Source organism: Sceloporus undulatus, chromosome 7 (genome assembly GCF_019175285.1).
Source record: "Sceloporus undulatus isolate JIND9_A2432 ecotype Alabama chromosome 7, SceUnd_v1.1, whole genome shotgun sequence".
In the NCBI taxonomy this organism is placed as follows: domain Eukaryota; kingdom Metazoa; phylum Chordata; class Lepidosauria; order Squamata; family Phrynosomatidae; genus Sceloporus; species Sceloporus undulatus.
In genome coordinates, this window is record NC_056528.1 from 22,910,646 (window position 1) to 22,923,197 (window position 12,552).

General features: G+C 43.5%; 1 protein-coding gene across 4 annotated transcripts in view; it reads left to right on the forward strand.

Annotated features, from left to right (window-relative positions):
• CCDC180 (coiled-coil domain containing 180) overlaps positions 1-12,552 on the forward strand; it is a 47,574-nt gene that overhangs the window by 3,841 nt on the left and 31,181 nt on the right. For all 4 annotated transcript variants that reach the window (XM_042480582.1, XM_042480585.1, XM_042480584.1 and 1 more), the window contains exons 4-15: positions 62-171; positions 260-388; positions 1,324-1,434; positions 2,941-3,036; positions 3,881-4,044; positions 4,775-4,894; positions 6,115-6,194; positions 7,523-7,611; positions 8,940-9,062; positions 10,151-10,324; positions 10,822-10,937; positions 11,362-11,488. In XM_042480582.1, coding sequence (XP_042336516.1) covers positions 62-171; positions 260-388; positions 1,324-1,434; positions 2,941-3,036; positions 3,881-4,044; positions 4,775-4,894; positions 6,115-6,194; positions 7,523-7,611; positions 8,940-9,062; positions 10,151-10,324; positions 10,822-10,937; positions 11,362-11,488 — 1,439 coding nt within the window. The remainder of the gene's footprint in view (positions 1-61; positions 172-259; positions 389-1,323; positions 1,435-2,940; positions 3,037-3,880; positions 4,045-4,774; positions 4,895-6,114; positions 6,195-7,522; positions 7,612-8,939; positions 9,063-10,150; positions 10,325-10,821; positions 10,938-11,361; positions 11,489-12,552) is intronic.

A 12,552-nucleotide genomic window follows, 5' to 3' on the forward strand; every position in this document is an offset into this window, starting at 1 on the left:
AAGACTGATCTACTTTCTGTTTCTTCCTTCCTTCCATCTTTCCTTCCTTCCTTCTACCCAGTTCCTGAGAAGAAAAATAGCAACATCATTGAGCGTCTTTCAGAGAACCGAAAATTTCGTTACAATGAAGCCGTGGCAAAGCTAAAACAGGAGTTGGCACATATTGGGAAGGTGAAGCATTCACAACTTCTGTGTGTGGTTAATGTAAATCTAAGTCTCTCATGTCTTGTCTTCCACCAGATACATTTTTCCCTTTCAGGAAATGGAGCTTCATTTTCTGGAGCCTGGGAAGTTGTTTTTGGCCAAACTGTCAGAATCTGATCAAACCATTGAGTCCCTTTTCCAAAAGGCTGCAGAAGACACCAACGTAGAAACCTACACTATGCAAGTAAGGATGTGTCTTGTCCAGTTTCTCAGAGTCTAAGTGTCTAAACCCAGGTTGCAAGAGAGTACTGCCACCACCCCTTAGGTCTTAGACATTTACTTAGAAAATCCTATAACGAAAGGGAAAACTCAAACCTATTCATTCATTTAGCCATGGATTCATTCACATATATCCTGCCTTTTCGCCAAAGCTATGACTCTTCAGGTGGCTTACAAATGTTTAAACATATTTTAACATTCTGGTGGTCAAGAGCGAAAGCATTTTAGACAGGTAGCCATAAATGGTTGGTGTGTGACTGAATGTACCTAGGTGATCCCTGGAATTAATACAACCAGTACCAAAATGAGAAGATAGATATATTTAAGCAGGATGGGGGAATGGGCTATCTGGAGTCAAACCAGAATACACTTTGGAAAATATAATGCAGCAAGCAAAACACCAACAACATAGCTAAGTTAGCTATGCATACTAATATCTAGGGCAGGATTTCATTACATTGGAGATGGCTTCTGGAACAGGCAAGGCTGGCAAAGGCAGGTGCCCTGATACACCTAAAGATGTGCAACAGGAATGCAAGCAGTTTGTGAAGAAGAAAAGGAGCTTTCTTTTTCTCTCTGCCAGGCTGGAGAGCTGTGCAGGATTTCACACAACAATCAGGCACCTTCCCATCTGCCACTTTCCAAGATGGCCAAATTGCCATCAGAGCTTCAGTCTGAGCTTGACAAGGTTGCCATGTAGACTCCCAGGGTACATGAGATAATGAGGCCCAGGTTTGCAGGCTGTTTAAACAGGGTCATTTGGGTCATGCTCTCTCCTCATTTCTGGAAAGAGTAGGGAGCAGCCATTTCCTGAGCAGTTCCTGATATATTATAAGTCCCCCACCACCACCACCAGCACCTCCTCCCCCATGGGATTCATGGTGTGTTTCTTCCTTGAAGGACTTTGAGCAGATATGGGACCTGATCTTCCAGGAGACCTTAAAAAGAAGGCAGTGGATCCGAGACCTGGATGAAGCCTTACGCCAGGCTGAGGTGGATCGAGCTGAACGGGTGAGCTTAATATTTATTTGTTAATTTATTTAGGGTGTTTATACAGTACTCCGCTCTTCAGCCACAAAGGCTCTCAGAGGAGTTTACAAATGGTTAATTAGACAGTTCCCTGCCCTCAGGCTTACAGTCTAAAAAGACATGACACAAAAGGAGAAGGGGATGGCAGTGGGGAAGGGGATCGGATCCAGCAGTTCTCTCCCTCTGAGGCCTGGACCATGGCAGATGGACTGGAGGGAGGGCTCTGCTTCTTAGTCACAGTTCTCTCCCTCTGAGGCCTGGACCATGGCAGATGGACTGGAGGGAGGGCTCTGCTTCTTAGTCACAGTTCTCTCCCTCTGAGGCCTGGACCATGGCAGATGGACTGGAGGGAGGGCTCTGCTTCTTAGTCACAGTTCTCTCCCTCTGAGGCCTGGACCATGGCAGATGGACTGGAGGGAGGGCTCTGCTTCTTAGTCACAGTTCTCTCCCTCTGAGGCCTGGACCATGGCAGATGGACTGGAGGGAGGGCTCTGCTTCTTAGTCACAGTTCTCTCCCTCTGAGGCCTGGACCATGGCAGATGGACTGGAGGGAGGGCTCTGCTTCTTAGTCTAGGCCAAGCCCAATGGAACTAGGCCTGCATCTCTCCCTCTGAGACTGGATGGCACCAGATGGACTGGAGGGAGAGATCTGCTTCTTAGAATTGAATCAGCAATACAGAAGACCATGGATTTTGGCCTGTATATATTTTATTGGCTGAAGCATGCTGGGTTTTTTTTCAAAATACATACAGCCATTCCCTAAGTACTTGGAGATGTATCTCCCTTTCCTGCTGTGGACTCTATTGGGTGTTCTCTACTTTTGTTTTTTTCTGTGTAATGGCGGTGGTGGTGGGGACATTGAGTAAAACTAATTACACACACTCCATTTGTTTAATAATGTTAGATAAACCACGGACTCAAAGCAAAAGCTGAAACTGTGTCAGGCAGCTGGGGCTGTTATTAGCAGATAAGGAGAGGGAAGAGAGAGAAGAATCAAGTTGAGCAAGCTTTGAGCATCTTAAGCTGAAGGGTTCAACCACAGGACCTGCAGGCTGCACATCAGCTCCATGCTGGCTAGCTGTAAGGGGCAGGTCACAGCCCAGCTGCTCTTGTGCGGCCAAACAGTGACCACCTTAGACTATTGGGGGCACCTGAGCCCCACTAATGACCATCCAAAGTGGTAGCCCTGAAGGGGCTGCTTCCTATCCTGGTACATGCCTATGATGGCCCTGGAGACCGATAGCCTGCCACTCAATAGGAGCATCAAAAGCAGTGTGTCCTGCAGGGGCAGAAGCGCTCCTCCTTCCTCTATCAGCCTCTCTGCTGAGGAGGAGCAGTCAACTAGGGTGTGGGTGTCTGCGCGCATGTATGTGTGCTTAATAGGGTTCTATCAGCTGCTCAGCTGAGAGGGGCTTCTCCATGGCACACACATACACACCACCCCTTTTAATAGTTTTTATCATGCCGTGTCTCTACCTTGATTTCCAGATAAGAGTCTTGTTTACCAAATATGCCAAAGTTCTGGAGGACATTGCTTATTTCTTAACCTCTGACGTCCATCGATTTGTACACAAGGAAGCTATGGTAAGACATCTCACTTCTTGGTTTCTGGAAGGCTGCATTAAAATTAACCTGGGTTTGCAACGAGAAAATCCTTATATGGTTTGGGCACTGAGAAAGAGGAGAGGGTACAATAAGGTAAACAGGGGTGACATATAAAAGGAGCAGGAGAGAAATATTTAAGAACAAAACAGTGAGACTTACATGTGAATGAAGGAGTAACATTTTATTTACACAGAACTTTATATAATTTATGTTGTTAATAATGCAGAATTAGAGCATATCAAAAAAATGATTTGAGGTCATGATAATTAGGAGAAAATTAGTTTTGTTTAAACAATGCACTACATGGAAGTTTGTTAGGAAGAAATATATTCCTGTTTGTCATCTATGTGTGTATTATTTTATTACATATGTATTACTTTATTTGGGAAAAAAGTGAAGTATTTATGAGTGAATACAGTACAAACTGGCAGTATTTGGTGACTAGGTCTGCTGTAGACTTATTCGGTCTATGTGTGTCAGTCAAGAGGTAATATGATTTTCCTTTGAAAGGAATAAATATACATTTGGTGCTTTAGAAGCGTAGAAGGGCTGGAACTTCTGGCAGCTGAACTCAAAATATTGCAGACAGCCTCAGGTCCTCTGTCCCTGAATTAGCTGAAGTAGTAAAAGATTTTGGGCCATAGTAGAAAGTCTCATTTTGAATCCTCACTTTTTGTGGACCTCATTACATGCAACCCTGTCTACCAGCCTGTGTACTTCCTTCCATAGTGCCCTGTTTTTTATACCTCCTCTTGGTTTTTTGTTGTTTCTTGTTTTTGGGTTTTTTGTTTGTTTTTTTACTATTTGTATTTTCCAATCATAGATGCTCAACCAAGCCCTCCTGGCTAATCGGAGAGCAATAGCCAAGCTCTTTGTCAATTTAATGGAGGCAGACCTGAAGAGGAATGTTGCCCATCGGTGGAGACTGGAAGAGAGATTAAAGATCTGGAAGGTGGTGCAAAAAGAGAAAATCATTGCCAGTTTCAGGTGCGGGATTTGACAAGTTGAAGACATGCAACTTAGTTCCTCCCCTCCACCAATTTTGTTTTGTTTTTGATTCTATGAAGGGCTGGATAGAGGAAAGGGGGGGAAAAAGAGGATCCCAACAATTATCACCCAGTTAGCCTGACATCAATACCAGGAAAGATTTTAGAGCAGATCATGAAACAGAGAGTCTGGGTTGAGTTTGAATGCTGACCAGAAATGAAATTGAATAGATATCTCCAAACTGATTTTGCAGCATTTTGAGTGTTCTAGTGATAATTTTTTGGAACAACTCATTACTGTTGATGAAACATGGTTACATCACTGTGATTTGGAGACCAAACAGCAGTTCCTGCAGTGGTGGCATTTGGGTTCTCCACAGTTAAAGAAATTCAAGACTTACAGGTCAACAGGATAGGACATGGCCACAGTTTCTTTGGGATAAGCAAGGTATTTTCATGACTGACTATTTTTAGAAAGGCCAAACAGTTAATCCAGAATACTGCGCTAACCTCTGGCAATTAAGGGAAACATTGAAGGAAAAATGATTAGGGAAGCTACAAAAAGATGTTCTCTTCTTGCAGGACAACACACCTGCTCACAGGGCTGTCATGATTATGTCTGTTTTGAAAAATTGAGGGTTTGAGTGTCCTCCTTCTAAAGCTTCTGTCTTTCAGACTGCAAAACTGACCATGCGAAATACTTCATTCTGTTGTTTGTTGTTGTCTTACAGAGAGTTTATGGAAAGTGAAAGAATACAGAATCCCAGTGCTGTGAAAATGGAACTGGAGAATATGCTCAAAGATCAGTTGTCACTTGTTGAAAAGAGAACGACGCTGTTGTGCTCTCTGTGGTATGTAGACAGAAAAATGAAATGCTGAGGGGATGGAACAGGCCTTGAGCCTTAGTAGCAAATGTTATTTATTGGGTGGTTTCCCAGACAAGTGTCCCATCTGTCCCACTGATGAAAGCAACCTGGGTGTCAGCAACTTGGGTGTCACACAACATCATGTGTGCTCAGTCTGGCGCCTGGGACCAAAAGGATGAGGCTGCTGATGCTGTTAATACAGAGGTGATGGATGGTTTGGGTCTGGATGTCTGTCTGTTACAGGAACACAGAGAGTCAGCCAAGAGAAGCCCAACCAGAATCCATCTGGCGTTAGAAAGAAAGAAAATAAGGAGTTTGGGAGTGGGGAGGCCAAGAGGGCACTGAGATTGGAAGCAAGATGGGAACAGTAGGGATAGTCTTGAGTATGTTGCTGTCTCTGATAGAAGAGCTGTCTGGAGGGTGTCAGGAGGGACCCCTTGAGCTCATCTTGTGACCAGTGTCATTCCTGGTAGGCCTCTGGTGTAGATCCTTTAAGGCAGAGTCCACTTGCTGAGATTTGGATGCAGCCAGCTCCTCAATCCTTTCTTGTATTCAGATGATTTGGAGTATTTGTTACAATGGTTAGCAGAATAGGTAGGTTTGCAGAGGTGGTATGACAACTTGATACCACAGCCAAAAACAGGCCACTATAGCTAGCCCAAGACAGTGGATACCAAATTGGCTATTGCAGCGAGGGGTATCTCCGAAGTGTTGGTGGGAGGAGACGTGTTCAAAATTAATAGGAGCGAGCTCCTACTTTTAAAAAAAGTAACTGGATAATTGTCTGGTTCTGCTAAATGCCTGGCAGGTATGGCATCTTCCCACTATTTCCTTCCTCAGAATGACAAGGAATAGTTGCAAAGTGTTCTCCAAGAGGCGACATTGTGAAGGTTGCCAAAGAGCCACGCTGGTTATCAAAATACAGTCTTTAAAAAGTGTGTGTGTGTGTGTGAGAGAGAGAGAGAGAGAGTGAACCTGAACCCCATATCCCAGTCCACTTAGTAACATTCTTAGTTGTGACTGCTGGATGGCCATTCCTCAGGAATGCATTAGGTGTGGCTTGCATGGGAGAGGTAGGACTAGATGACCACCATGTTTCACTTGCATCTCTTTGATTCTATGGTTTTGACCAGTGAAAGTTGAAACATACCTATTATAAGATTTGTTTGTACTAAGATTTTTTTCCCCTTCTTTTTTCTTGTTAGCAATTTATTGCCTCTGTTGCATTCTAAGGCCAAGGTAAACGAATGGTATGAATCCGTCGTAGCTTTAAATAAACGTATAGGTAAGGACTGAACGTGATCAAATTGTCATCAGGCTTTGTCACATCAGGCTCCTGTTTGCTTTGCCAAACAATGATCAAGATATAGCTGGCCTTGCCATTGGGCAGAGTGATGGTATGGTTCTTTAGGCAGCAGAGTTTAGGTGTCACGAAGAGCCAGCAAATCTTTCATTATTTTATTTTAAAATGTACTGTATTTTTGGTGCCAGGGACGAGGTAAGGTGCTTGAATAATTTCTTGCCCCTTGTGCTGCAGAGCCCAGGCTCTCAGAGCTCTTGGAGGCATTGCAGATGAAAACTAGAGAGAGCTGTAATAAAGTGAGTGAAAGTAAGAGGGGGAAAGATAGTTTGAAAAAAACAACAAACAGCACTATTTCCAGGCAAAAGCTGCATTTTAGAAGAATATTATAAAATTTGATCCTGAATGAATAAAATCTAATAAAATTATTTATAAAATGCATCATGTTTTGCCTTCTGCTTTTCTCAGCAATGTCTGTTAGAATGAGAGGGATAAATAGGAGCTCATGGTAGTTGCAGGATACCCACAGTCTAGGTAGATAGATAACTCTCCTACATTTTTTAAACCATTCTTCTTTTCCTTTTGGCTGTTTAGCAGAGTCACTGGGCTTATTCAGGACTTATTTTGAGGCAAAATTGCCCCCTCTCCATCTCTTATGTATTATTATTATTATTATTATTATTATTATTATGCTTTATTTATATAGTGCTGTAGATTTACACAGCGCTATACATACAAACAATAAAATAGATAAAGTAAACCTGCCGATAGCGTACAATCTAAGAAATAATAGCATAATACATGTAAATAATACATAACAATACAGGAAAGGGTTCAATAAAGTAAAGCAAGCAACAAATTAAAAACGTCAAATAACAAATAATAGTTGTGCAATGCCTGGGAATGTTTCAGAAGTGATTGTCCTCAACACATCTCTTCTTCAGTCTGTGACCAAAGCTCACTTTTCCCCTGTGTGGCTTCCCTTGGGCTCTTCCCAAACATCTGTCTGCAGCATTCCCCTGGCAGGACCAGAGGTGTTCTGTTCAGGGCCTGGGCCCTTTCAGGACAGGAACTCCAGCCAAGATTAAAACAAAAGCAAGCAGGTAGCCATTCCAGAGAAGGAAAGGAAGGAAGCAGGTGGAAGGCTGGGAGGAAAGAGAAGCTGAGGATGAAATCAGAGCGGGACAAAGGTTGGCCTACAGCCTGCATGGAGACAAGGCTGCTTCTGAGTGTTCATGCAGGCTAGAGGATTGTGTGAAGAGGCCACATCATGGATCCTCATTCTCTCTCTCACTTTCTTTTTTAATCTCAAGATACCCACAATGTGCAGTACATGATGAGAATTCGCATCCAGTATGAGAAGGTTTGCCAGGAGTGTTTGTCAAAAGTGCAGGAGTCCAAGGTTGGTGGAGCAAGTGACTTTTATTTATTTATTTATTGAGCCAAAATTATGTTTCTGGGGCAGCTGACAATATCTGAATATAAGTGTTTGATAAATGTAAATATGAAGGCTCTGTTGGGAAATGCCCAGTCTGTAGTTCTTGAATGTAGATGCTGTTCATTGCTGTTGTTTCATGTGCAGTTATTTGACAGAAGCAGTGATAATGATAAGAACACTGCCCCCACTGCTGTGGTGGCATGAAATCCCTTTTGATTTCATTGGGAGAAATCTCACAAGTTGCAAGTCATGGTGGCATCTTAGATGGCACATCATTCTGCAGCTTTACTACCAAGCCTGCCTGCCCACCCAGGCCTGTGTTCAGCCAATTGTAGCCTAAAAGAAGTAAAGAAAGAAGCCCAAACCTTGTTTGTGGTTGTTACAGCTCTAATTTCTTGTAGTCAGCTGAGTGAAAGGCTTCTAAAAGTCCGTATTGTAATAGGTATAGTATACAAGGTGTTAAATGTGAAACATGGGAAACCTTCTTGGCTGCTCCAGGGAGCTTTTGATTTGGCTCATGACACTATGCCCAGTGTGTAATGTGCTCTTGCAAATTACATCTTTGTATGGGCTTTATGGAGAGAGAGTCTTTTGTCAGAGTGACACAGGGCAAAGAGTTGGAATTGGGGGAAGGTGCACTTGTGTCTCTCTTTGTACATACATTGTTTGTTTGGTCTTCAAAGCACAGACTACATGCTTCTGGAGTCCCTGGGGCAAAATCAAGTTAACTCATAGTTACATAAAATAGCGTGTTATGTTTATGCAACAAATTAGGACAGAAATGTTCAGAGATGCAAGGAAAAAATACTTCAGAAATATTTCAAATCAATGTCTAGTTTATGGCTTGGTGCCAAGTTGAACTAGAATTAGAGTTTTGAGATGGGGACTCAGGCAATCCAGGTTCCAGACCTCACCAAGCCCCACTAGGTGGTTCTGGGCCAATGGTTCTCTCTTGTCCTGCCCCTCATGGGATCCTCACAGGTTATTCCCATGCATATAAAGTGAGGAGAAGCAGAGTCATGTATGCAGTGTTGAGCTCACTGTAGCAGAGTCATGTATGCAGAGTTAGGATGTGACACACACACACACACACACACACACAGAGTCTGGTGGGTAGGAAATGTGGTTCCTCAGTTCATTGGAGTGTGACACCTTGGAAAGTGTCTGCACACCAGAGAGCAGGGTACTTGGAGACAATGCTGACTCCCTCTGAGAACAGCTGGGATTGTGGGTCAGAGACAATTATGCACGCCAATAACCCACCAACTTTCTGCCACTACCACTTTCTCTAGCAAAAACTGTTGAAGTTGAAGATTTGTACAGAAGAAGAGGCAGAGAACATAGTGAATCCCAATTTCTTTCAATTAGTGGGAAAGCTCCAGAGTCGGTTTGAGCATGAGATGGAAAAGATGGATGTAAGTTTGCTGGTGCTTTTCCTGGCAGCCTCAGCAGAGCAGTCATAAAAGCAGAGGAACAGAAGTGGCTCTGCTAAGAATTGAGGGGTGGGAAGCTTGCTTCTTTGCAAATGCCTTTCAGGGAACCCAGTTCCTGAATTGATGGGAAGGGGCTGGAATAGGAAGGAACAAACCTGTCTTAGCGCAACACTGCAGAGGTGATGTGGCAACTAGGTTCACACAACATGTGCAGATTGCTATTGGTTTTGGTGGTGTTTACAACTCATAGATCGGCCAGACAAGCCTAGGAGAGCAAATCTCAGCATGAGCTGAGGACATGTTTGTTAGAGAACTGTATGTCAGGGTCCGAAAGTCAGAGCCCTGCTTTTATGCTTTCCACTGGTTGTGGGAGGCCCTTGTGGAATTACTGGAGCTGCACAAAGCTGTTGGCAGGCTTGGAAGCTCTTTTCCTGGTTCTAGCCACCATGCTCAGGGGCACGCCTGCCTGTCCTGTTTGTCAGTACCTGGACTCAGAGTCCAGCCTGTCATCAGCCTTTCTTTACCCCATTCTGCCTTGACATAGACCTGCTTCTGTTCTTTAGTCCTAACTCTGGCCCCTGTCCTTGCTGAAACTGCTATCCCAGGCCTCCCCCTCAGGATTGAGTCCAAGGGCAGCCAAGAAGACATTTGCCAGGCCTCTGGCACTGGCAAGATGCTCACTGCCTTGGAGTGCCACCCCTTTTGTGCTGCTTGGAGCCCTGAAAGAGCTCAGAGCTGGCACAGGAAAGGAGTTTCTCCTCTTCAAGGCCTTTCTCTCCAACCCTGCTGACTCCAAAGAGAGCCATGCTTCTTTGTCTCTAAACTGTCCCCTGAATGAGCTTTTTGGGGGAAACCCCAGAAAGATATTAGGGACTAGTCTTGGAAATTATTACAAGAAATGTCAGCAGCAGAAGAGTAGCAAAAGATCAAATGCCCTCAACCTACAATGTCCTGGAAGCAAAATGCACTTGCTGATTAAAATTATTAAAAACAGTTAGCTACATGGGTTGATATGTCCTAGTTAGGTTTCTAGACCCAACCAGAAGCTCCTCTTCTGTTGTTTTCTCCAGAATGACCTGGAGCATCTGGCTAAACACACAGAGGTCAACTGCAGGAACCTGTACCAGTACTTCCAGGATGCTCTGGTCCTCTTGGACACCCACCAGCAGCGCCTCTCTCGCCATGAGGATGAACTGCACAACAAGCTGAATGAATGCCGGAACAAGCACGAAAACCTGAATAAGGTGCAAGCATTGGCCTGCTCTGTGTCTAGGCTGGGTGGGTGGAGGGAGGGACAGGAAGACAGATTGGCAGTGTGGTGGAGCAGCCACCCTGTCCTCGCTGGACTGGGCTGCAGTAACTACATGCTGCAGCCCCAATCTGGCCTTTCCGTGGTGCAAAAAGAAGCCACAAAAAGTGGCTCCTTTTCGCAATGTGGAAAGGGTGTCCTAGCCAACAGAGCTCCATGATGCCCCCTGACGTGCATTTGGGCGCACAGCATGATGCTGATGTGGGGCCGGCCAGTGTGCATATGCCACACCACCTCCACACCAGCGTATAATGCCGGTCTGTAGAGACTCTGTGTCTTCCTGCATGGCAGAATGAGATTGGCCTGGATGGCCCTTGGGGTCTTTTCCAACTCTGATATTCTATAACTCATCTTTCGCATTTGCCATCCATCTAAACCTACTGTGTGTCATGCTGATTCTTTCTTTCCTTCCTTCCAACCATCGGAAACCAGCTGAGGGAGGTTCATCTGGACATTTCCGTTGACAAACTGAGGGTCCAAAGCTCTGATGAAAAACTGAAGCTCCAGCTAGAGAAGGTTTATGCTGCTTTGGACTTCATTCGGGCTGGGTGCGTCAGGGCTGCATTTTATTTATTATTATTTTATATAAAATTTAAATTAACATAAAATAATTACACATCACACACTAAACAATGAATCTTTTTGATCGTTAGTTGTTTTGTTTGTTAGTTTATGTAGTTTATCATTTGTGGAATCTTATACCAACGTCCACTAATAGAAACTTTTTCACTACAGTGGAGGTTGTCAGATCTGAGGAAATACATGGACTTACAGTAGTTTGGGATACACTGCTCTCTACAGCATTTTGTATATGTATTTAATGTTTTTCATTATTCTACAGTGTATGTACTATATAAAAACTATTCATAGTTGTATAGCTGTTAGAGTGATGAGTTTATTCCTTGGAAGGAGAATTTGGGCACAGGCTGAGCAATTCATTTTAGCTGATTTTTTTTGTGTTTGTTTGAACAGGTATATAACGTTTCATCAAGACCTCTTGTCCAAAGTAACTGCTCACCCAGACCATATCTTGCATGAACTTATTTCCTACAGTAACTCCATCAGCCGGTATTTTCATGTGAGGGATATCTTCAAGGGGGTATGTAGAAAACAACTATGTCATTCCTCTGAAAACATATCCAGGGATAGCTGTGAGGATTATACAGCAAAATACAATTATTATCCAAAATCCACAGAACAGTAATACCCTTTTTAAGCCAAAAAATGTACAATATACATGTTGCAAGCTTTTGAAGCTCTGCTGGCTTCTTCACCAGACACAAGTGTTTAAAATTATACAGCCCACACAGACACATATATATAGGCCTACCTTCTGTAAAGATGTTGATACTGTTCACTGTTAAGATGGCATGGAGGAATATTTGTATAAACCATTCCTCCTTACGGCCGTGTGGGTTTTGGGAGACAAAGAATTATAGAGGCTAGGAAATAAATTTAAACTCATTCAGCAAGACAAAAAAAGGTTGTCCCTGTCCTTGCAAGGCTACCATCCTCCTTTGTTAGACAGAGAACATTGAGTTTCTCTGAGTCTCATTAGGCATAGAGCAGATTTCCTCAGCATGGTTTGAGACTATAGTTCCCGTCAGACTCAAGCAGCCTGACCAGTGGCTCAGGATTACGAGAAATGTACTCCACCACCTGCTAAAAGGATCCCAACAGCATCTGTCTGTGGCCTTAGAGAGTGAGAATGGCCTCTTCTTTCTCCTCAACTCCAAATCATTATGGACATTGGTTTAATTCCTGAGCAGTAAAATAAAAACAAAGTAATAATGGGTGGCAGTTTTTAAAATGTATTTTCCTTTCTTATCAAAATCATGCAGATATTTTCTCTTTAAAAAAACTGTAAAAGGAAAGCCATTCCTGTAGCTGAGGTATAGCTGGAAAGGCATTTCTGGCTTGGATTTCCATTGTTTACCTGTTGGGTTCACATGGTATCTCACTTCTTAACTGCAATCCTCAAAGTAAGCAGATGAAAGCCATAGATTAAAAAACAAACAGAAACAAGGCAAAAACTGACATGTTGTGGAAGGTCAGAAATATGATGTCTCTGCAGCATCCTCTCTATCAGAATCCACTCTTGAGACATGAAACTGAGAGGTGATTCTGTTGAGCCAGTTTCAGGCCTGGGCCACAAATAGGCAA